The sequence below is a fragment of the Struthio camelus genome, chromosome 1 (assembly GCF_040807025.1).
Source record: "Struthio camelus isolate bStrCam1 chromosome 1, bStrCam1.hap1, whole genome shotgun sequence".
Taxonomy (NCBI): domain Eukaryota; kingdom Metazoa; phylum Chordata; class Aves; order Struthioniformes; family Struthionidae; genus Struthio; species Struthio camelus.
Window position 1 is genome coordinate 144,233,695 of NC_090942.1, and position 23,604 is coordinate 144,257,298.

The 23,604-nt window shown below is 38.1% G+C and overlaps 1 protein-coding gene across 1 annotated transcript in view; it reads left to right on the top strand.

Moving 5' to 3' along the window:
* The window catches only part of PUDP (pseudouridine 5'-phosphatase), a 78,675-nt gene that overhangs the window by 20,632 nt on the left and 34,439 nt on the right, over window positions 1–23,604 (top strand). Inside the window, exon 2 of the mRNA XM_068921607.1 lies at window positions 7,443–7,661. Coding sequence (XP_068777708.1) covers window positions 7,443–7,661 — 219 coding nt within the window. The remainder of the gene's footprint in view (window positions 1–7,442; window positions 7,662–23,604) is intronic.

Here is a 23,604-nt window from a genome sequence, read left to right on the forward strand (position 1 = left end):
TGCCCTGCTCGAGAAGGGTCACCTAGAGCACGTTGCCCAGGATCACGTCCAGATGGGTTTTGAATATCTCCAGGGAAGGAGACTCCACAACCTCTCTGGGCAACCTGCTCCAGTGCTCGGTCACCCTCACGGCAAAGACATTTTTCCTCATGTTCAGAGGGAACTTCCTGTGTTTTAGTTTGTGCCTGTTGCCTCTCATTCTGTTTCTGGGCACCTCTGAGAAGCCTGGCCCCATCCTCTTGACACCTGTTCAAATACTTATATATGTATTGATCAGACCAATTTGAACATCATTTCTCAAATTGTAAGCAGTAATTTTAATTTTTAGCAATTATAGTGGTTTTTTTGTTTGTTTTGTTTTGTTTTGTTTTGTTTTTTTTACCTTTCAGAAGTTATGGTTTATCAATCACATAAAGTGATTTACCAAATAACTTGCTCTGATAACTGGCTTATGATTCTGAAGCAGCAATTATTTGGTTCTTGCTAATTATTTTAATGTAGTCTTAACCTTCCTGAACTTTCAGGTAAGAGTAACATGAATGTATTTGGTCGAGGTTATGAAAGTAGGTTAGTACAAGAGAGAAAACATGAATACTGCAATTGAGTTTTAGTTGATTGCTTTCATAGACTGGCCTGCTTATAGGTTCAGCCTGCCTGGCTGGAGACAGCATTAGACACCGCATGCCTTGAGACTGAAGTATGACCAGATTGCTTGAGCATGGATAAGCAATATGTCTAGATTGCCGTCATTGTCAGTTAGTGAAATGGGTGTCTCTATAAGGTATTCAGATTTAGAATTCATTTTCTTTCATAAGCAAATATATTTGGAAGGAATAGGGAGAATATTGTAGCAAAGAATAACATTCCTGTTCCTCATCTCAGGATGTCCTCTCTGCTAAGGTGTTTGAGTTCATCTCAGGAGTGAGCCCTTAAGCCAGCCATCTCCAGGCTGGTTTGGATTCACTGTTCATCACTCATCCCAGTGTCAAGGACTGCCTAGTCCATTTAAAATACAAAACAAAAAGAAGAAAACATATGCAGAATAAAAAATCTCTTGGGATGTTAAAGTAGGCTTAGACCCTAAAGGGAGATTAGAAGCCAAGTATCATTTTCTGTACTGCTGCTGTAACTGTTAGGCTATTCTGCAAAAGGTAATTTATGTTGCCTTTCTTCCTCGTCCCCACTCTAAGTGATTCCTCATCCTCACTGCTTTAAGTGATTCTGAGGTCAGCTGTTAAACTGCTGGCTTTGTTCCGCTCTTAGTCGTCATAGGTTAATAGAGCCATGCAATTTTAACCTGGCTTTCAGAGTACTGAAAGGGTGAATGGGAGTGTATTAGGAGGGAACTGCAAGATTAAGACCTCTTACCACAAGCTGCAAGATAGTGGTCTACTAAAGATGGCTTATTTCAAAAAGGCTTAAAATTCTCTTTTCCTCTTCCTGATTGTTTTGCTAACTCATAAGCTTTCTCTTCTAATTCTTCAGTTGTTCTAGGTGGTTTAGGATTATTTTTGCAGTTTCAGACCTGCTACAGTGACAGCTATATAGATGTTTAATAGTGTTTTGCATTGTTTACACTATTTTTGTTGGTCATGTTTGAGTGCTGGGATCTTAAGTGGAGAGGCTAGTCCAGCTGTGCCTTTTTTCTGTGCTTCATGGACAACCTTTGATCCCTTAACTGCCCAGGGTTCTCTCTCTCACTTATTGCAAATAGACAACAACCTCGACAACTTTGAAAAGCCTCGCATGCATTCATTGCTTGCTTTTACCTGTTAAAAATGCAAATTTGGTTATTATTTATGTAGTTGGCTGTAATTTGGCAATGTAGAAGTGTTTTTTTTTTTTTTTTAAGGTAGGAACAGGCAGTGCTTGCATATATGTGAAACGTTTCTTAGCCAGTCTTTCTATCTTATTTTTAACTGGGATAAGGTTCTAAGAACACATATAGGTGAGCTAGTCACAAGAAGGTGCAGTATAGCTAATCTGACAAGTCTAAAAGTAATGCAATTAAAGAAAAAACCTTAGATTCTTATGATTTGTTTCTATTTTCAGCAAATTTTGTCTGTGAGGGTCAAAACAGCAGCGTTTTGTCGGTTGAATTGGAATAGGTTTGTTGTTTTTTTCTTTTTTTTTGCCTGTGATGAATGCCAAAGTTCTCTTGCAATAGCTTGATTCCACCAGTTGGAACTTTTATTTACATAATTGTTCTAAAAGCAAATAGCACAAGAAATGTCATCATAAGTTTGCAACATTGTTTGACATTATCTTGTATGTTAGAACCCGAAAAGGAGTTCATGAAGCTATGCTTAAGCCTCTGGAGGTGAAACATGCTGGTAGTCTAATACCTAAAGCCTATTTGTTTTGTAGGAATATGTAGAGAAGTCAAAGGAAGAAGCTATTTGTTTATATCTGGTATAAGTAGATGAGTATTCAGATCTGACCCTAATGTTATTGAATGGTCATATTATCAATGATATATATTATCTACATATTTAAAAATTGGAAGAGAAGCACAGTTAAAGGAGGATAATATTCAAATGCCAGAATGCTTTAATCTGGGCCTCATTGTTTTATAGGATAAGCATGCCAGATTCTCACTGAAATAAATCATAAAGATAGAAAAAGAGTGGGAAATGAATTATGTGCCATGCTTTATTGAATGAAATAGACTATTTTTCCTTCAGTGACCATTTTTTACAACTCTTTTGGATTTTTTACTTTATCATAATGTATAATTCCCTTCTTTACTTAATTGTTTGAGTTGGAGCTGTAATTGATGCACTTTTTCTGGATAGTAATATCTTGAATAGTTTTCTGGGTTAAGAAGATGTTCTTTTTCCATTCAGAGTTTGCTGTGGAAAAGCCATTGTGTTCCCAGTCTTTGTTTGTTTGTTTGTGTGTTTTCTCCACATACAAGAATCTGCTGGAGGCTGGTGCTCATGGTGAGTTTTGTGGCTAATTCTTGTGGGTTTTATCTTGGCAGTGGCATTTCCTAAAGTCTGTGGTAGCCTACGTACCGTTTGGAAACGTGATGAGGGTGCTGTTCTTTGCTTGTGTCCTCTGTTATATGGACCTTTCAACTCTCTGTGTGATCAAACAAGTGAAGAGCCCACGCGCCCTGTGGGAAATGCTTAACGTCACCAATTCAATTGCAAAAAGCAACACAAAATCATCCAGTTATCTATTTATATTCTGGTTTATAATCATATTTATCTCTTAGTGCCCCAAATGAGCATTTCAATAGTTTGTGTACCTTCTTACACTGTTACATATCCCAAGGGGATTAAAGGAACTTTGTCAGAGACTGATAATAAAACAAAAAGTCATAGTAATCTGTGTTTGATTCAGTATTGACAGTGACAAAATCTAATGAGATTTTTCTCATTTTTGGGCCACAATCTTGTTAAGAATGACTGTGTTTGAATTTTCTGAATTGAATATCAAAGACATTTCCCTTCCACTTCTGGACAGAAATCTGCTTCAGAGCTATAGTCGCGAGAAACCTATTGTTTGATTTTAACATCTTCTCTTATATAACCATCTCTTTGTCCTCCACCAAAATAAAAATCTTGTTGACTTTAGACATCCAGGATCTGATTTTGGCTTTTTAGAAAATGCTGAATGCATATGATTGAAATTCTATTTAGATTTTTTAGCAGAGAATTAAATCATTGGTATATTTCTTTAGGGAAGCTTGGAGTAAAGATAGGGTAGATGATTCAAACGAAGAATTTAGAAGCAATAGCTAAGATGCGCTTTCATGCCTACTAGCTTCAAGTCCTTGATAAGCTGGAAATTATTTTAAAATTATAATAAATTTATCATAATAAATTCAATAGACATGTAAATAACTAAAAATCAAGTTCCTGATTCATTCATAAGATCATAATTTCTATCTTAAGCCAACTTCTTGATGTGCAAGAGGTTGATAAAGGTGAGATTTAGATCTCACCTCAGACTTTGATTGCTGTAGTCCTAACCCAGATAGATTTGCACTTCTAATTCTAACTGCAGTGCTTTGGGCAGATCTTAAACATTCAAGTTTTACACTATGATCTGATGCCAAGTTACCTTTAGGCTTAAATGTATGTGCTTATTAGCATTTGAGATACTGTAGGGCATTCAGCCAAGCCTCCAGCTGCTTCTGCAATAAGGTGTGGGTCTCACACAGTTCCTATTTTGAATGTCAGCTGTGTGTGGATTTCTTGGGCCTACTAGGGTGTCTAAGATATCATTAGATTTAGGCATTTGAATTGAGCCTCTAGTTCCTCTTGGTTGTTTTATTATATTTATATTTTATATTTTATATTTTTCTCTGAGTGTTAGATTTAATTTTTCTTTGTATTACAGTTTTATATTAGTTTGAAAATATGATTGCTTGTTATACTTAACAGTGTATAGTCAGTTGTACTATAGTTTATTTCATATTATCAAGGAGGAAAAAAGCTAGCCTAGCTCTCACTTGTTCAGCACTTTTTTGAGTTCCCCCATTTCAATAGGAATAAGAAATCTTGAAGTTATATTGGTATTTAGTAGTTAGCTACTGCTATAAGGGGAACATACGGATTTTACCTATTCTTTAGCCAAAAGGAATATAGGTCCTTTTCTGCTATACATGTATGCAGAAAGCATGGCTTTTTCAGTCCACCCCACCTCTCCACCCCTGGTTTCTACTTTTGTTGATGTGCTGTAGTGGGACGTGTCTGCTCGAGCAAGTCTCCATAACTATGAAGATTTTTTCCAAACTATAGCTTTAGGCACAGTAAGAGTTACACACTCCTTAGTAATAGAGCAGTAAGGCTCGAAAAATCTTTTATCATCAAATCACGAGAATGAAAATCTCTTTTTTCTCAAGAATTAAATACCTAAAATGTTGCAGGAGGTCATTAAACTCGGGATGGTGATAATTTTCATTGCAACTCAGTTGGTGTACGGAGTCCAAATGTTAGAAGTTCAGGCAGAGTGGAAAAAGTGATCTCTCTGAAACAAAAATCTTGATTTTTGTAAGCAAATGCTTTTAGCAGATAATTATTGAGGAAAGGGAAGGAAAGAAGCATTTTGAGATCTTATTTTTCTAAGCATTTCCCTCATTTTAAGCACGTGAGTAGTATCAGTAGACGAGCTTACATTTAATTCAGTTTTTTTTTGTTCAGCACTGAGATCTAAGTTCAGACAATGTAAATGTGATAATAATAAAATTAATTATCTTAACAGATTTTACTCAGGATTGTTCATGAGTGCTGTTCAGTTTGCAAACTGCATTACATAGCAGATTATTTTTTGTCAGCAATTTGAACATTATTAAGCATTTCTTTAAGAAGAAAAGGAAAACTCAGTACACAAGTCTGCTGTGTGGTATTTAAAATGCAGCAGGCTATTTAGTTGAATGTCTTTAGCTACACAGTTGAATCGTTCACTTCTGCATAGATTAACAAGTAATTATTTTAGAACTCTAGCAGTTTCATGTTCTACAATTATGCTTTTTGATTCCTTGTTTTGTTTTATTTCTACTTAGTTGGATATTTACTACTGTATAGGATGAGGATTAATTTTCAGCTTCAGAAAAGAGGTTTGTGTCCTTCCCCTAGTGAATGTGAAATCCAAAATGCATCAGAAACAAGGAAGGAGAGAACTGTGAAATTTCAAGCATTGCACTGTCAATTCGCCTCAGCTTACTGAGAGTATCAGCTGGCAGTGTCAAGCAAACAGGCTTTTTTTTTTCTCCCTCTCTTCTCTTCTTCTTGGCAGCTTGGCATTTTCCAGAGCCAAGTCTTGTGTTTCTGCTGATTCAGAACAGTACTGTGATACATTTCCTGTGCTTTACAGGTCCCCAGGATTACTCTTAACTTTTTTTCTTGAGTATATCTGTTTGAGGAGCATCTGCAAACAGTAGCACAGGTGCTATTATTTTTTTTCTTTCATTTTTAAGTTGATTGTTGTGACCAGGTTGCTGGCCTGTTAAACAGTTCAGACAAGTAAGTTGGATCTTTAGCAGTTGCTTTAGCTCAACTTCTCTTCTAGTTACTGGAGTGGAACGTTGGCAGGAGCGTTCTGGCAGGCAGCAGTGTGTCTTCTGCACCGTTGTGTGTTCGCGCAGCGCTAGGTGAGATGATGGGAAACAGCCCATATGTTTCTCATGCGATTTCAAATCAGAACCGTCTTCTGATCTGAGGACAAGCAGATTACTGCAGTTAAGGAACGAGCGTTTGTCAGTGTGGGGAAGATCTTCACGTACATTGTAATCATGGGCTCTAATCTTCTTTCTTCAGTCTTTTGTCTTTGTAGTATCTATGTTAAAGCTTACAGTTTAAACCCTCTGTTGCATAGTTCTTACGTATTCAGGAAATGCTCATGTATAATTTCAATTTTTATTTTCCCTCTAATAAAATAATTTTTCCAAGGCAAAGGAATGTGTTGATAAGTTAAGTCCCCAATCTCTTTAAACAGATCCGGTTAAGAAAGATTACCTTGTTTCCTCATTTTTTACTTTTATTGCTAAAGTGATAATATTACTGTTACCTTTAAAGATACAGAAGGCAAAAAAAATGCCCTCTTTAGGTTGGTTAAGTGCAGTAGGGAGACGCCACGTAAAAAATGATAGTGGTGGAGAAAGCTACTGTTCATTTGCCAAAATGAAGCCAGACGGAAAGGTCAAAGATGAAAGGACTTCTCCCTTGCCTCCCCGCTTTTGATATCAAATCAGATTTTACTGACCTTCTTATTTAAAGATTTGTCTGCTGGGAAGAGAGGAACGATTGTTGGCTTATATTTTTAAAAATTAAATGAATTTAAAAGACAAAAACACCTTTCACATAAAAACTGAGAGTTTCATTGGCAAAATTCATCCTGAAATTTAGTCTTGCCAGACCCCCCCCGCTCCCCCCTCCCCCCCCGAAATACAGGTGGGTGCATTCTGTTTAAATAATCACATGTAAATGCAGAAGTGCCAGCAGCACTGTAATAATGACTGTAGCGTCTTTTGAAGGCACTGTGAAGCTTCTGTTCAAAGACATTCTTAAATATTTAACTTTTTTTTTTTTTTTTACAGTTTACGTGGGAATATATAATGACATCTCCCGAGTACTAGATTTTCTTTCCTACTTTTCTTTCTGAGTCAAAGAATAAATAGAATATTTTAATTAAGACATTGCCAACGCGAAACAGAGATGACAAGAGAACACGTCCAGATAGTTCTTTGTTGTGACCTTCAGTAGCCTTCTCTTAACATAGAAGTGACAGCTTGAAAAACGGGGTACCTCTGAGGTAATCTGAGGAAGCCTGCCTTCGCCTCTGCACATAGGGGGAGGCAGTTTTGTCTACTTTGATATAACCTCTAGCTCTTGGTAGATAATCCTGTGGCCATTTATGTGGTCTTCCTTGGAAGATTGTCTGTTCAGCTGGCTGCATGTTTCTGATCTGTTTTTATTATTATTCTTTGGCAGATACTGAACGGCTCTATACGGTGGTGTTCCAAGAAATCTGTGGGCGCTTTGGAAAGACCTATACCTGGGATGTGAAATCTTTGGTCATGGGTAAAAAAGCCCTAGAAGGGGCACAGATTATTCGAGATGTTCTAGATCTTCCAATAACCAAAGAAGAGTTATTATGTGAAAGCAAAATGAAGCAGGAGAAAATATTCCATACTGCTGAATTGATGCCAGGTATGCTTCTCTTAAGTAATTTCATAAGCAGTTTATAGATACTGAAGTACTATCCAGGGTAGAAGTTTTAAACAGCCTTTCACATAAGTTTCTCTTACAAATTCAGTTTTATCAGTCTTGGTTTAGCAACTTTTACTGAAATCTACTTGCTAACTCTTTAAGGAGTTAATTGGAAAACTTTTCTAGTACACTTGAAGAACAGCTGCTTTTTATACATCTTTTAAAGAAAAAAAGAACAAATACTGGATAAATATGCATGACTACCCTTCGTTTCATAATCCAGACATGCTTTGAAATGGTTATTGGCAGCTGTGTAACTTAGCAAGTTAGTTTTCTGTGGTTGCATGTGTAATCTGTCTTTATGTTTAGCACAAGCACACCTGTACGTGTACAAGCAAATGTATGTGGGCATATGTTTTTTTCAGGTGGGATTTATCTGACTTAAATTGAACACTGAAAATTAGGCATGGCATCTGAGCTAGGTGTTTGTCAATGGAGAAGGTTGCTCAGGTTGTCCTGACAGGTGAGCTTGATTACCTTCTGAAGATTTTTGTTCTGGCGATCTCTACAATGCATTAATGATAATGTTTTAATTCTTTTGGATGCGTGTTTATATCTAGTTTCATAATGCATTAAGAGGATGAAAGCTAAAAATATATAATATGCTAGGAACAAATAAAAAGAAACAAAAATAAAAGGTATAATTTGTGTAGGCAGTTTAAAAACTCAAGAATCTCGTGCAGCCAACTTATCTAGATATTTCTCTGCTATCTTTTATAGGCTAGTTTTTTGAAATTGTATCTTTCCTACTTACAGATCTGCATAAAGCTGTAAGCTTGGTTAAACTCTGTAGGGAAGCAAGAAAAATGGGAGGAATTGTTTTTCATTTTTCTGTCAGACTTCTGAGATTAACTTTGCAGATATTTCTTTTGCAAGATAAACAAAACACCTTAGTCTGGGCTGAGAAAATGCCAGATGGACAGACTGGGGAAGTGTTATGAAGCACAGAGAAGAGTCACAGTAATGGAACAGCACAGATAATAGTGGTCGTTAAGCAGATATCCTGTGTCTGCTGAAGGTTGTGATAAAGTGGCTGAGCGGACTTGAGCAGAAAATCAGAGAGGTGATAGAACAGGATAGCCAAATAAAACATTAAGTTTGAACTTTTACTGCCTTCAAAAAGTGAATTCTAGGCTTGCTGAAGCTGAACTACTATGCATGAAGCAAGCAACATTTTTTTACTGGGACAAGCATGTAAACACTTTTATCATAGCCAGAATTAGTCAACAGATTATCCTTACAATTCAGCTAAATATGTACAATAATTTTCTTCTGGCTGTTTTCTAATGCAGAGTTTGTTTGAATTTATACACTTTATGCTTATTGGCCATTGCGGGCAGCAAAGGCAGCCTTGGTCACTGAAGTAATGGGATCTTTACGTGATAGTAACACAGAAGATACAAGTTGAATTGCCGTGTATTTTGAGAGAACCAGCTTGATGTCAGCTGGCAATCTGAAATGGCACTAGTTATTTATTATTTAGTTTCTTTAGTGATTGACCTAAGCTTAAATCTGATAACTAGATTTTTTTGTTTGATAACTTTCCCCTGACTCTCATATCTTCTGCAGATGTTGATTAATATAATCTTTGTAGACTTATTCTACAGCCTTTTGTTGTTCTTTAATTAAGAATGAACTTCAAGCAGAGGTTGTGTAAAACATGAGGCCTCCAAGGATGTGAAGAAACAATGCTAACATTTTGGGCTTAGAATATTCTCTGACTAGACTAATGTTTCAGATTAGTTGTGTGTAAAGGCAGGAAAGTGAAAGTTAATTATCTTGATATATTTATTAATGATGTAAGCTGACTTTCACATGCTAAACCTCCTTTGACAGATAATAGGCAGATGAGGTTCTACATTCAAACAATTTCTACAGTTTTCCCAAAAAATAAGATTCAAAATTGGATTAATGTAGAGCAGTGCTGAATGACAACCAATGAAGTTTAAAATGTTACTGAAGCAGACCAGCACTTATTTCTTTGCAGGGAGGGCAGAGAATGAATGGTCATGCCGGTTACAGCACTGATAACTCTGTTAATTTCCAAGTCAAGTAATTGACTGTTATGTGAGTACTGGTTAAGGATGGGATAGAAGTTACATGAGCATACACTTGCGAGAGCAATTCTTCGTCTGAGAGTCTTGTGTTGGAGCTGTATCGGCTACTATGCAACAGACTTCAGATCTTAGTGGTTGAAGACACAAGTTTGAAGATATCTGTATGGCTGAAGAGACTGGCAGTACATTTCAGTACATCAAGCTGTGGTCACAATACAGGTTTCATCTTTGAAGAGTATATATCTATTTCTCATTTGGAATTTCCAGCAACTCTTTGAGGGTTTTTCACTATTAGATTTCATTTTGTTTCTGAATGAATCATAAGGTAGGCTAGGTTTGATACAATGTAGTAAGGAATTATCCAAGACAGTGCTGCCAGTGACACGGCTGCCACTTGTGCTGCTTATATAAATAGTGCTCTCAGAGTACAGTTGTTGTCATCTGCAAGGATAATGTAGCAGGCTTTCTGTTTCTGCAAAGTGTTACATTGCAATGAAATGGATTGTCAGAAGAATGAGGACTGGAAAGGAAGGAAGAATAAGGGTGGAACATAAGAAAACTGCCTGTGTACCTCTGCCTATGCATGTATAGATGTGCTTGTGGTTAACAAACATCCAGAATATACACACAGCCCCCAAAAAACTTGTTGAGTTACACAGCTGTCATCAACTCCTATAATCATGTCTGGGTTATGAAATTAATGCCATTCTTTCATAGCAGTCTCTGTTTTTCCACTCATATCATTACAGAGCTCAGATGCTTAAGGATCGTGTGGTCCAGGGACTGTGCACCTTCCAGAAGTTTCCACTCCTGGGAGATCTGTGGGATAGCTGAAATTTCATTGTCACAGTTCCTGTTCAGCCAGCGCAGAATTTGATGTGCATGCTGTTTTCAAGTTCAAGTACTGCTGATTGTTTCTTGCAGACACAAGAGGGTAATGTCGTAGCTTAATTTTAGTACCAACTGCAACCAGTCAGAAATTAAGAAAAAGATAAAAAAGAAGAACAGTTGAAGTTCCAGTGGAAACTCACTGTAAAGCCTTATATCTTCTTGATACAATAATATATCTTCTTGATATCTTCTTGATGATACCACCCTGACATCTGTTGGCAAGACAGCACAGCTAGGCACAAACAGTCCAAGAGGTTCCTGCAGAGCATTGATGATAGTTTCTTGACCCAGGTGGTGGAGACGCCAATGAGGAGAGGTGCAATGCTAGACCTTGTACTAACAAACAAAGAAGGACTAGTTGGAGATGTGAAGGTTGGGGGCAGCCTTGGCTGCAGTGACCGTGAGATGGTGGAGTTGAGGATCCTACGAGGAGGGAGCAGGGCAATGAGTAGGATTGCAACCCTGGACTTGAGGAGAGCTAACTTTGGCCTCTTCAGGGACCTACTTAGGGGAATCTCCTGGGGTAGGGCCCTAGAAGGAAGAGGGGTCCAAGAAAGCTGGTTAATATTCAAGCATCACCTCCTCCAGGCTCAAGAGCAGTGCATCCCTCTGAGTGGGAAGTCCAGCAAAGTGGACAGGAGACCTGCCTGGATGAGCAAGGAACTCCTGGGCAAAACTCCAACAGAGGAAAGAGGTCTACAGAATGTGGAAAAGGGGACAGGCCACTTGGGAGGAATACAGGGACGTTGTCAGAGTGTGCAGGGATGCGACAAGGAAGGCTAAGGCCCAGCTGGAATTAAATCTGGCAAGGGATGTCAAGGACAACAAGAAGGGGTTCTTCCAATACATCAATAGCAAAAGGAAGACTAGAGAAAACGTGGGCCCGCTGCTGAATGGGGCGGGTGCCCTGGTGACAAAGGATACAGAGAAGGCAGAGTTATTGAATGCTGCCTTTGCTTCAGTCTTCACTGCTAAGGCCAGTCCTCAGGAATTCCAGACCTTGGAGACAAGAGAGGAGGTCTGGAGAAAGGAAGACTCTCCCTTGGTTGAGGAGGATCGGGTTAGAGATCTTTTGTCCAAACTTGACATCCACAAATCCATGGGCCCTGACGGGATGCACCCACGAGTGCTGAGGGGTGGATGTTATCGCTAGGCCACTCTCCATCATCTTGGAAAGGTCCTGGAGATCAAGAGAGGTGCCTGAGGACTGGAAGAAAGCCAATGTCACCCCAGTCTTCCAAAAGGGCAAGAAGGAGGAGCCAGGGAACTCCAGGCCTGTCAGCCTCACCTCCATCCCTGGAAAGGTGATGGAACAGCTCATCCTGAAGGTCCTCACTAAGCATGTGGAGGACAAGAAGGTGATCAGGAGGAGTCAGCATGGATTCACCAAAGGGAAATCATGCTTGACCAATCTGATAGCCTTCTCTGACGGAATGACTGGCTGGGTAGATGAGGGCAGAGCAGTGGATGTTGTCTGCCTAGACTTCAGCAAGGCTTTTGACACTGCCTCCCATCACATCCTCCTAGGTAAGCTCAGGAAGTGTGGGCTAGATGAGTGGACGGTGAGGTGGCTTGAGAACTGGCTGGATGGCCGAGCTCAGAGGGTTGTGGTGAGTGGCGCAGAGTCAAGTTGGAGGCCTGTGGCTAGTGGTGTTCCCCAGGGGTCAGTCCTGGGTCCAGTCTTGTTCAACGTATTCATCATTGACCTGGAGGAAGGGACAGAGTGCACCCTCAGCAAGTTGGCTGATGATCCTAAACTGGGGGGAGAGGCTGACACACCAGAAGACTGTGCTGCCCTTCAGAGGGACCTGGACAGGCTGGAGAGCTGGGCGGAGAGGAACCTCATGAAGTTCCACAAAGGCAAGTGCAGGGTCCTGCACCTAGGGAGGAATAACCCCCTGGAGCAGGACAGCCTGGGGGTTGACCTGCTGGGAAGCAGCTCTGCAGAGAAGGACTTGGGAGTGCTGGTGGACAAGAAGTTGACCGTGAGCCAGCAGTGTGCCCTTGTGGCCAAGAAGGCCAATGGTCTCCTGGGGTGCATTAGGCAGAGTGTTGCCAGCAGGTGGAGGGAGGTGATCCTGCCCCTCTCCTCAACCCTGGTGAGGCCTCACCTGGAGTCCTGTGTCCGGTTCTGGGCTTCCCAGTACAAGAGAGACATGGCACTCCTGGAGAGAGTCCAGCAGAGGGCTACAAAGATGATTAGAGGGCTGGAGCACCTCTCCCATGAAGAAAGGCTGAGAGAGCTGGGCCTGTTCAGCCTGGAGAAGAGAAGACTGAGAGGCGATCTCATAAACGTGTACAAGTATCTGAAGGGAGGGTGTCAAGAGGATGAGGCCAGCCTCTTCTCCGTGGTTCCCAGCAACAGGACAAGGGGCAACGGGCACAAACTGAACCACAGGAATTTCCATCTGAACCTGAGAAAAAACTTCTTCACTGTGAGGGTGACAGAGCATTGGAACAGGTTGCCCAGAGAGGTAGTGGAGTCTCCTTCGCTGGAGATATTCAAAAGCCGTCTGGATGTGATATTGGGCAATATGCTCTAGAGGACCCTACTTGAGCAGGGAGGTTGGACTAGATGATCTCCAGAGGTCCCTTCCAACCTAAACCACTCTGTGATTCTGTGATTCTTTTCTTGAGCTTTTCCGGTCAAACACCAGTCTAGTTTGTACTCCCTTGAACTGCTGTTTCCTTGATTCATGTTTCTGCCCCTAACAGTTAAAAAGACTTCCTACCATGTTATCTTTACTATTCCTTGCTATTGTTGTTTTAATGGAAGGAAACTCCAGTGAATCCATGCTGGGCTCTGTGAGTCTGTAATCCCTAGAGATCAGTCAGTCAGCTACAGACTTGGAATGCTCCTGTCCAAGTTTGGCTGATTTTAACCATTTGCCCTCTGTAGTAAGTCATAAAGGATAGCAACCCATTTTATTAGAAAATTATCATTGCAATTGGCAGAGGTTCTGAATTATGCAGAATACTTTTTGCACTTTTATTTTTGCCATGGCCAAATGGGTCAGGATGTCCAGACAAAGGTGGGATTATTGATTCGATAATGAAGCAGGTGCTGTGCCACCAGGAAGTTCTTGAATACTCTAAATTTAGAGCAGGAAAGTGAGAAAGCTAAATTTTTTGCTAGTAGCCAATTATCTTCCAAGTTGGGGAGTAAGTTATTAGTTTCCACCTCCACTTTTGTAGCTCCATGAAAGATAACACCCCATTGCAGATAACTTCTTTAAACAGTATCTCAGAACAAAAAAGAAACAGATGGATACGAGAGTTTCTAAGGTCTCACAAGACTCAGCAATTACACCAAGTGGTAGATGGCCCCACCTCTGTCATTCTGTCACCATCACAGCAGCAATGCTGACTTCACTTGAGGACTGAGAGCATGTGCAGATAATGAATAGCTCTGTGCTGCTGGGCTTGCAAGTGTTGTAGCATACCAGGCTACATCAGAAATATTTTTGAAATCAGTTTGTGGCTTAAGTGAATAGACAGTTTCTCCTTGTGTTGTGAGATTTTATTTTTCTTTATTGGATACTTTTCTGTGTTCAAAAACTGATAAAGTTTTTACTGTAGAATTGCTTTTATGATCTTAAAGGATTATAATAGAATCAGCTAGAAATCTAATCAAGTTGACAAAGCTCCGAATGCTAATGTTAGCTTTTCTTTGATTAAAAGGAGTGATGAAATCTTGAAGAGCTTTAAGTTTGGTCTGACATCAGATTCAATGTTGGGACTATAAATGATTTTGAAAGAGAGGAGCAGTCTCTTCATACGGAGGTTATATTTATCCTTATAATTTACATCTATTCACAACTGGACATAAATCCTACAAGATATGCATAATACGTGGGTGTAGTTAATTTAAACAATGCACGGAGTATTTTAGTTTCCTTCAGTTTTTTTCTCGGCAGTAAGTCTTTTCTTTCAAATATACGCAGAAGGCTCACACACTGCTTGTTTTAAGTAACACGTTGGTATAGTAAAATGAAGTGAACTTGAATACGGGTCTCTGAACAGCCTTGGTTTCGTGTTCCAGGGGTCAGGTGTCCTCTGCTCTCATGCTTTTTGCACGTGTAAAAAGCTAGCTGTATGACTGGAGAGAAGCAGAGTGAATGAGGAGCAGCACAGTGGCAGATGCGTATGAAGTCCTTAGAAGGAATACTGAAAGTCTGGGAAAGGAGTATGAGGAGTATTTGGGTTCATAACTTGCTGTCAAGCCCCGGGAAGAAACCACATAGTGGCCAACATAGTTCTTCCAATAAAAATTCGAATGCACAAGACAGAAGTCTGTTGATTGAGACAGTGTTCTCTAGAATAAAGTCTGTAGGTGTGCTATTTCTTCTGCAGTATATGCTGCATCTCCGCTGCAAGACTTTGCAAGCATAATTATATTAGCACAGGCTACACTGTGTAGACGCACTCCAAAAGTATAGCGGAGAAAAAGGAACAAAACAGATGCAGATGTATATGCCAGTGAGGGAAAAGGAAGTGGTAAAAGAGCTAGTAGATTAAGTGGTCAAGCATGACACAAAAAGGAAAAAGAAAATGAAGATGTTTGGAAGAGAATGAGTAGTTTGGGTTAAAAAAAAAAAAGTGAGAAAACCCAATTGTGTGTAGATATAACATTACATACGCAGGAAAATATTTGGTTGCCAATGACACAAAGAATTTTTCCTCCATTGAAAAGAACTGTGTGAGATGTTTTTTCTGTTTCAGTATCTCATCCTCCAAAATTTCAGTTGTTTAAGCAATTTGAAAGTAAAAAGAAGCACATTTCTTACCAAAATATTTGGAGAGAGGATAATTCCTTTGGCTTATGCTTACTGTTGACAGTAAAATGGATATGACTAATAACACTCATACTTAAATGGCTGAATGAGTGTGGCTTATTGAAGTGAGGAGAAGGTGTCTTTTTTGTAACAATTACAATCAACTGGAGACAGGTATATACTGTGATTAGGAAGTACAAACAGAAGATAAGAGCAGCCAGGGAAGCTAACTGGATAAATAATGAAATAATCAATAGCTGCTTTGGGAGGAAGGAGAGAAAACAATTTCATGAGTAAACTGTCATAAATAATTCACTTTTTCTAAAATATTTTTGTAGTCCTCAAACCTCTGTCAAAGGGTAATTGGCGGTTGTAAATAGCAGTGATGTTACTATCTGTATCATAATCTGGAACATATGAAAGAGAAAGTTTGAAAGAAGAAGTAATCTTTCATTAAATCAACGGAACTGACTAAAAATTTTGGAGACGCTTTTGGACTTGGAAGCTCTGCTACGGACCAGCTATAAAATACCCATTGACCTTTCAGGGTTTTTAGGAGTTCACATGTATTTGCATTATGAAAAGAAACAAGAAGACGACAAAAAGTATGCTCATTTTAAGTAAATCTGAAGCTTTTATCATTTTTCATACATGTAACCTCTAGCTTTTTGTAATAACTTAGCTTTAACTTTCATCTCAATCTGAAAACAAGCTGGCAGAATCTTTGAAAAGTCCCCAGTATATAACCTGATTTCCTTCGCTACTTGACGCTACATAGATATGCCATGAAATGAATAAACTGCAAGCAGAAAAGTGAAAACCAGAAATAATTCGGTTGGTGAACAGAGAGAACTGAAATTATGGTTTCATTACCAAAGTAGCATAAAAAAAAATCCCCTTCCCTATCTCATATGTTTGCCTATTTTATATAGAGATCATTTTATTTTTTATTGTGAACAACTTTGTTAAAGTCTACTATGACATGTTCATAGAAACTTCACTTAAAGAGAAAAATCAAATGAAATCAAACTTTACAAGGTAAAAGTTTGGTTGGTGACATACATTAGAAAAAATAGAACAGTTTTAGTATTATCTCTGTATTAATCTGAAGGCGTTCCCCAAGAAATAAGTTTGAATCTGAAATTCCCAAAATAGTACAAGTTAAGAATACAGTATTCTGCTCAGTGATGGGCAAACAGAGGAAAAATGAAGACATGAAAATAGGAAAGTATAGCAAAATGTAGCAAAAACACATACATACATACATTGTTCACCATTCTGAAGTATAAAAAGGAAAATCAAAATTCCCATTGTTTTCTATCACATATAATAAGCTTTCAGCAGTTTTGAATGTTAATTATTAAGTTTCACTTCATAATGAATAATGCCATTTGATTATAAAATGTGACAACTTAAAAATTCCTATAGAAAACAGTGTCATAGTAGCACATAAGTAATTAGAAAGGGACTATCTTTAGAAAATTATTTTAGCATAGCATTCTTTTGTTTTCCTGAACTTCTACTGTGTATGTTTGTTATTGGTCAATGAAAAAGAAAAGGCCAGAGTTAGCACAAGGGTTTTTGTTGTTAAGTACAAATCTTACTTTTAGTTTGTCAGCTGATTCAGTTTATTAATCTGCTTGGTTTCACCTGAATCCAAAGATGAGGAGAACACTGGTAGAATAATGGAAGAAAAATACTTCTTTTTTTTTTTTTAATTTTGTGTATTTTTTTCTGAAACTTTCAGAACAAAAGCGCTGATCTCTTCCTTGAAAAAGCCTCTGTGGTCTCAGAAGCAATAACTGTTTTCTGTTGGTTTAGTCAGTTTTTTTTTCCCTTTTTCTTTTGAAAGTTGTTAACTTCATTGACATTTGTGATTAATCGAGTTTTAAAGTTGCTGATGTTTAAAGTTAATCCTTTTTTTTTCTTACTTAACTAAATTCAGCTTAAGTTTTAATTTTTTTCACTTAATTTTCTTTCCGTTAGCCAGCAATGTAGTACATGTAGAGTGCACTAAGCTTCTGTCTGTCTTAAATTTTGACATTGAAGGAGATGGAGGAAATAAACATTATTTACCTTTTTCATTATTTGAATAGAGTGCATTTGAAAATAAAATGTAGCAATTTTAGTTATTTCCTCCTCATTTTCGTGATTTTTTTAAATTTTTGTATGATTACCTGAAGAAATGATGATGTACTGCTGTTGTATGTATACCACATGAGGAATATATCCTCATGCTGGAAGAACAGAGAATGTAATTTCTTTTGATGTTTTTTTTTTTTCTCTTTTTTTTGCTTAATTGATGACTGCTTCGTGACAAAAAGAAAAAAAAAGCTGTGTGTGGGCTAGCTTTCAGTAGGAGGAATGAGGGGTGGTCCAAATAAGCCTGCCAGGTATGTCACTCTGTGAGAGGTGGGCCTGGATCCCTTACACAGTGGTAAGTTGCAAGTGAGGTAGAAGTTAAGTTAATGAGTTCATAGGGATTTTCACTGCGTATCTTCGTGCCTATGGTGTTTTCAGTTGGTTGTTTTCGATGTCATTGAAGTCTTCACTCGATTGAAGTCTTTGTAGCTGTGGAGGATATAACAACGAAGCGCAGCTCAGTAGAAGCTTCTTCCAGGTCTCCTTTAAATCAGTTCCTCACTTCCCCATCTGTTGTCTTTTTCTCCAGAAAAAATTACAAGAAAGATACTGTCTTCCTAGTAAAGGACTGTATGCAGAATTAGGAAAATATTAGTAATCAGATGTGGTAGCAAAGTTTCTAGAGCTAATGTGATGGTAGATGATTCAAACGAAAATGGATTTTGTTGATCTAGAGCTTTTACAAAGAAATAACAACAACCAAAAAACCCTTGAATGAAAACATTTTTCAAGTGCTAGTGTGTTGAGCATCTTAAGTCATGCTCTTCTTTCAATATGCAGTTTTATTTTTTCCTACATAGCTGATTTCCACAATGTATATTTGTTTTTTCCATCCTACCTTGCTACATTTTTACATATGCAAATAATCATTTTAAAAAATAAATATTAAAGGAAGTTTTCTGAAAAATGTAAATTTTTGCTCTCTGGAGGTATAGCTGCATTCTAGCTCCCTTATAGCTAGGGAAGCCAAAAAGACAAGAGAACGCAAACACACACAAGTATTCACACACTGAAATCATGACATGTGCCAGGGGAATATAAGAGAAAACTCTGAAGAAATAACCTTTCCACAACAGTGCTTTTCCATAGCTGGCTACCTCCAATAAAAACTTAGAGTAAACATAGCCTGTGACAAATGAACTGAAGCTCTGATGCAGTGGTACTGAAGAAAATAAGCTATTTGAAGAGAGCACAGTTTGCGGGAAAACTAACCATATCATAGGAAGGGCATAGGAGATACATAAGGAAAGTCTTCTTAGCTGTGTAATCTTTAGACTTTTTTTCACGTTTCTACTCACGCATGATATGCTACTTCTGCTAAATGCTGCAGATTATTTACATTAAATTCCTTTGAAGGAATGCATTTTATTGAAAAAGACATTTAAACTGCTACTTTATGCTAACAGCTCTTAGTATTTCCATTAGTTTAATATGGCCTTACTTTAGATGTTTTCAGAATCAAAAAATTTTTACCTGGAATAAAAAGTTAACCTGTATTTAGAATCTCATTTCAATGATAGAACGGGTTAGCACTTCTAGGGAGGAAAATGCACTTGCTTATTAGTATAAACATTTAAGGGGGCATAAGATAGCTTTTAAATGAGTGATGCATTGACATTAGAGAAGGAGGTTTACACTGCTGGTATTGCTGTCCAACTGGAAATGTAACAAGACAGGAGTGCATGTGTATACGTTTTAAAGACTGTCTTCAAAAATAGTGGAACTTCAGCTTTCAGTTGGCTGACTAGATTCTGCAGAATAGAGCAGAAATCTGTGCGGGGGCACATCTACAGATTGATCATGGTTCCAGATGGATGGGTTAGTTGATACACCTATTCACTAATCTACACATGTTATTAGCAGCCATAATTCTACTTCTTCAAAGTTGGGCATGTGACTCCACTTGGAAAAAAATATACTACACATGAGACTGCTGTTTACAGAGATTGTCAAAACAGCTGAGACAGCTGTGAATGCTCTGTTAAGATGCAACAAGCAAAATATGTCAGACTTCTTGCATTGTACATCATTGTCGAAACTTGTCCATTGAGGAATAATATTGATGCACAAAGAAAAAAAAATCCCTGAACTCAGCATGTGGGGTGAAATAGAGCAAGTTTCCAAAGCCAAAACGTCATTTTTTTTATGTTTGCACCTGAAGTCACGGTAAAACAACTATTATTCTAACAGTGTCAATGAGTGTGGGAATATTTGGAGATAATGATACAAGCGATAGCAAAAACATACAAGACGTTTTCTTCTTCTCTTTATTTTATTAATTGTACTAAGAAAAAATATCTGAAAGATTAAGTTGGCTATGGACTGAAGCTAGAAATAAACTTATTATATGAATTTTTGTCTCTGGAAAATTTCTCACTTTTTGATCTCATCCTTCATAAGTTATTGGCCTTAAATCTGTATCTTGAGCCTGCCTGTGTTTTAAGCGTTTCCTAGCTGGTTGTTATGAAGTTATTCATTCAGATTAATTCCTGAAAGAAACAAATAAAATATCAATGAGATATATTACTGCTAGAGAAGAAAAACTGGTCAGCAGAGTATTTATCATTTCTGGCAATTTGTCAAGTGGCTGCTGTTGCCCATACATGAAGTACTTTTTTCCACAACCCCACTTTTTTTCCTAGCAGGAACTTCTTCACATAGCCAGCCTGTTATCCCTGCTATTCTTTTCCTCTGCACTTTGTGCTTTTTTCTTCTTCTTCTTCTTCTTTAATATTTTCTGTCCTGTCATACCTGTTACTCAGGTTAACCTTGGAGGTGGGGAGTATGTTTGGCAATTTCACTAAAGTGTCATTTTAGTAAAAGGGCAAAAAAAGAAACTATAATAAAAATATACCAAAGCCAGGACAAGGAGAAAAGTTGGAATCAAACTAAAAGAAATGTTGTGCTGATTAGAAAGCAATTGATTCCCTGCTGGCCAGCAGTGTACAAAGCACTTCTCTGCAGCTCTAAGAGTGCCTGAAGCAGTGGACCTTGCAGTTATCAGTATTATACATATTAAAGCCATATTAAATGTGTTTGTTTGCTTGACTGTTTCCAAGTTTTAGTTAATATTTTTTTTCAGTTGTAGACTGTAGAGGGTTTGGTTATATTTCTCATGTGCAGAAGAGAAGGTCAAATGGCTAGAAGTGTTTTTTGACATTCCCATGAGATTAGCTAACAATAGAGCCTTGCTATTGCCAGCTTCATATACGTTACAAATTAAAAAATCATAAGCAAAAACTTAATTAGAATGCATCTTTTATGGTGATCAGACATTTCCCTCCAAACATGTTTCAGCCTAAACATTGAGCAGTATATTTGTACTGTACGTATGTACAAATGTGTTAGTCAACTGCCTATATCATGCGGTCATGTATTCCATAATTATCCTAATTTATATTATTATATTATCCTACTATTCCTAATTCCATTACCTACTTGATAAAACTATCGTTATATGACCCTTTTAGTTATTGTGGCTTATAGTAACTTGGACTTTAAATTTATATTGTAGGATATTCTGTCCTGGTACAACCTATAACTGACACAAGTAACGTGTCTGCCTTTTACTTTGCCTTTTCCTCCTCTGAGATGGGAGCCAGAAGTGACTACACTGGAGCAAGGAGTCTAATTTGCCTGAGACCGTTGCTTGGAGTCAGTGGAGCAAAAAGGCGCGTTCATGTGGAAAATGCAAATCAGAGAAGTTGAGGTGGCAAAGAAAAGTTGGATTAGGAATTTTTTTTTTAGGAACAGGAGACCAGACACAGGTATTCAGGATGCAGGGACTAAGGTTACTTCAAAGTAGCCAGGCATGGAAAGTAGGGTAAGGATTCAAGCAGTTGGAAAATAAGAACAAAGAACTGAACACATTATAGAGAAACTGAGATAGCAACTTGAACGAAGCATGTGCAAACTTGTATTTTTATCTCTACTACATGATGTGATACTGTCTTGACACACACTTGTGCTGCTTCAGGTAGTAAAAGCTAAATGCGTTTTCATTTTTATGAAAAGCAAGGTTCTTCAAGCAACTCTATGCTACTGCAGCTAGTCAGTTTTTATCAGAGTTAACTAACATGCTTTAAAAAGTAGCTTAAGTGTTCAGTATAGACAATTTTAGGAATAGTGGCCAAACAGTTGAAAACACAGAGAGGGAGTAGAGGAGAATGTCTGCAAGGTACTTAAGTCTGTGGTAAGCAACCAAAATGACAATTAAGGCATTGGGAATGGCTGTGCAAGGGCACAAGGACTGGTATGGGAAAGGGCAGGAACAGAGTCACGCTACGTGGCCAGAAAGAATGAGACTAGAGCTAGGACAGCAAAAAGAGGTGGAACTGGGATAAAAATTTGGCTCAAGATTTTGAATCGGAAAGCATCACACTGAACGGGGAACAGAGAAGAGAATTTGTGTATGTGACACACTCCTTTCTGGGACTTTCTGTCACTAAGAATCCATTTCCTTTGCTGTCAGCGTATATCCATGAAGCTCACTAGCAGTTTGCGTCTTCTCATTCTTTAATATTAGTTGAAATGAAAGAAATGAACTAGCTTCTGTTATCAGCTTTGATACATTAGCTATAGTAGTTTCATTTTACATGTTTTAAAAATTCTGGAACTACTGGTGGTCTTGTGAGAGTCTGTAGGATGTCATGCAACGGATTTTGTTTCTTCTAGTTTGTTTTTCTAGAAAACTGCACGTACAAAGTAAAGAAATAGGAAAGTGGGATCATGATATGGTTTTAATTATCCCCTTGTGTGTAGTCTGGAATAGCTTCTTAATTTTGTAATGTGCTATTCTGAGATGCTGATCGCTATGGTATTTGAGTGTTTTGCAAAAACGGAATAACTTATTGTTTTGCTACATCTCTAGGGTAATTGAGTATTATACCTATTGCATAGTGGGCAGTGAGATTCAGGAGATTAAAGTTATGTGCTTTCTCATTATGTATGCCTAATTTGGAACTTGATTTTTCAAGTGGTTTAATACAGTTTACATGTTCTTATCTTCTAGTTGCATTTTGGAAATCTGAATTTAGCAACCTAGAAAATCAGGTATACGTGATTACTTCAAAACATTATTGTAAAATCTGTTACTACTAATAAAAGCAATATAAACACACCAGCACAGCTCTCTCCCGATGCTAACTCACTCTGCTCCTTTGCTTCATTGTGGAGTCTATGTATACCTTAAATCACGTGGGAATTCCGTGGCAGAATTCTGTGGCACCATGTATATGCAAGTGCAGGGTAAAGAAAAGGAACAAGGCAAGACTGGACAAAAAAACTTAACTCTGGTATCTCTTTAAAACTTATGAGTTAAAAATTATTACACAGTATTGGTGTCTGTGTCGAATTGTATAGGTTATTATGGAATGTATTGCATTGGGAAGAAAAGAGGGGGAATTCTGCTCCCTTTGAACTAAAATTTGCTGCATTTGCTCATGCAGTACTAAGTTTTTGACCTCTTGAAAGAGTTTCTGTCGTTCATTTTTGTTTTGTGAAATCAGCCCATTAAGGAAAGAATCATCATCGTTATTGTTTTTTATTTTCTTGCAAATGAAAAGCAATGAAAAGAAGCAAAACGTATGCAGTGTTAGTTGATTGTTGCCTGCTGACAGCTATTCCTAAGCAAATTTGGAAAACTGAGACAAAAGTCAGTTGGAAGGTTATCTACCTGAAACCAATACCCTATGTGCTGTGTACACAGTCTGTATTCATGCTACAAAATAGAGCTGAAAACGATGTTACAGACATGGAGGGGTGTTCTCCTGTGAATCGGTAAAGAACAGGCATCCATTCTCATTCTCTATTGTCTGGGAGAGATATCCTGCATTTGGAGTGCTGCAGTGAAAAAGGATCAAATCCTTTGCATAGGGAGCTCAAACTTGGACAGGGTAATGAAGTGTGTTTCCTTCTTACACAGGCTGCTGTGTTTTCACGGTTCCCTCCCTGCATTAACCGTCCATAGAAGATTGGATCAGGTTGAAGGTTTCTAACCATTAAGTTTGAGGTGTTCAT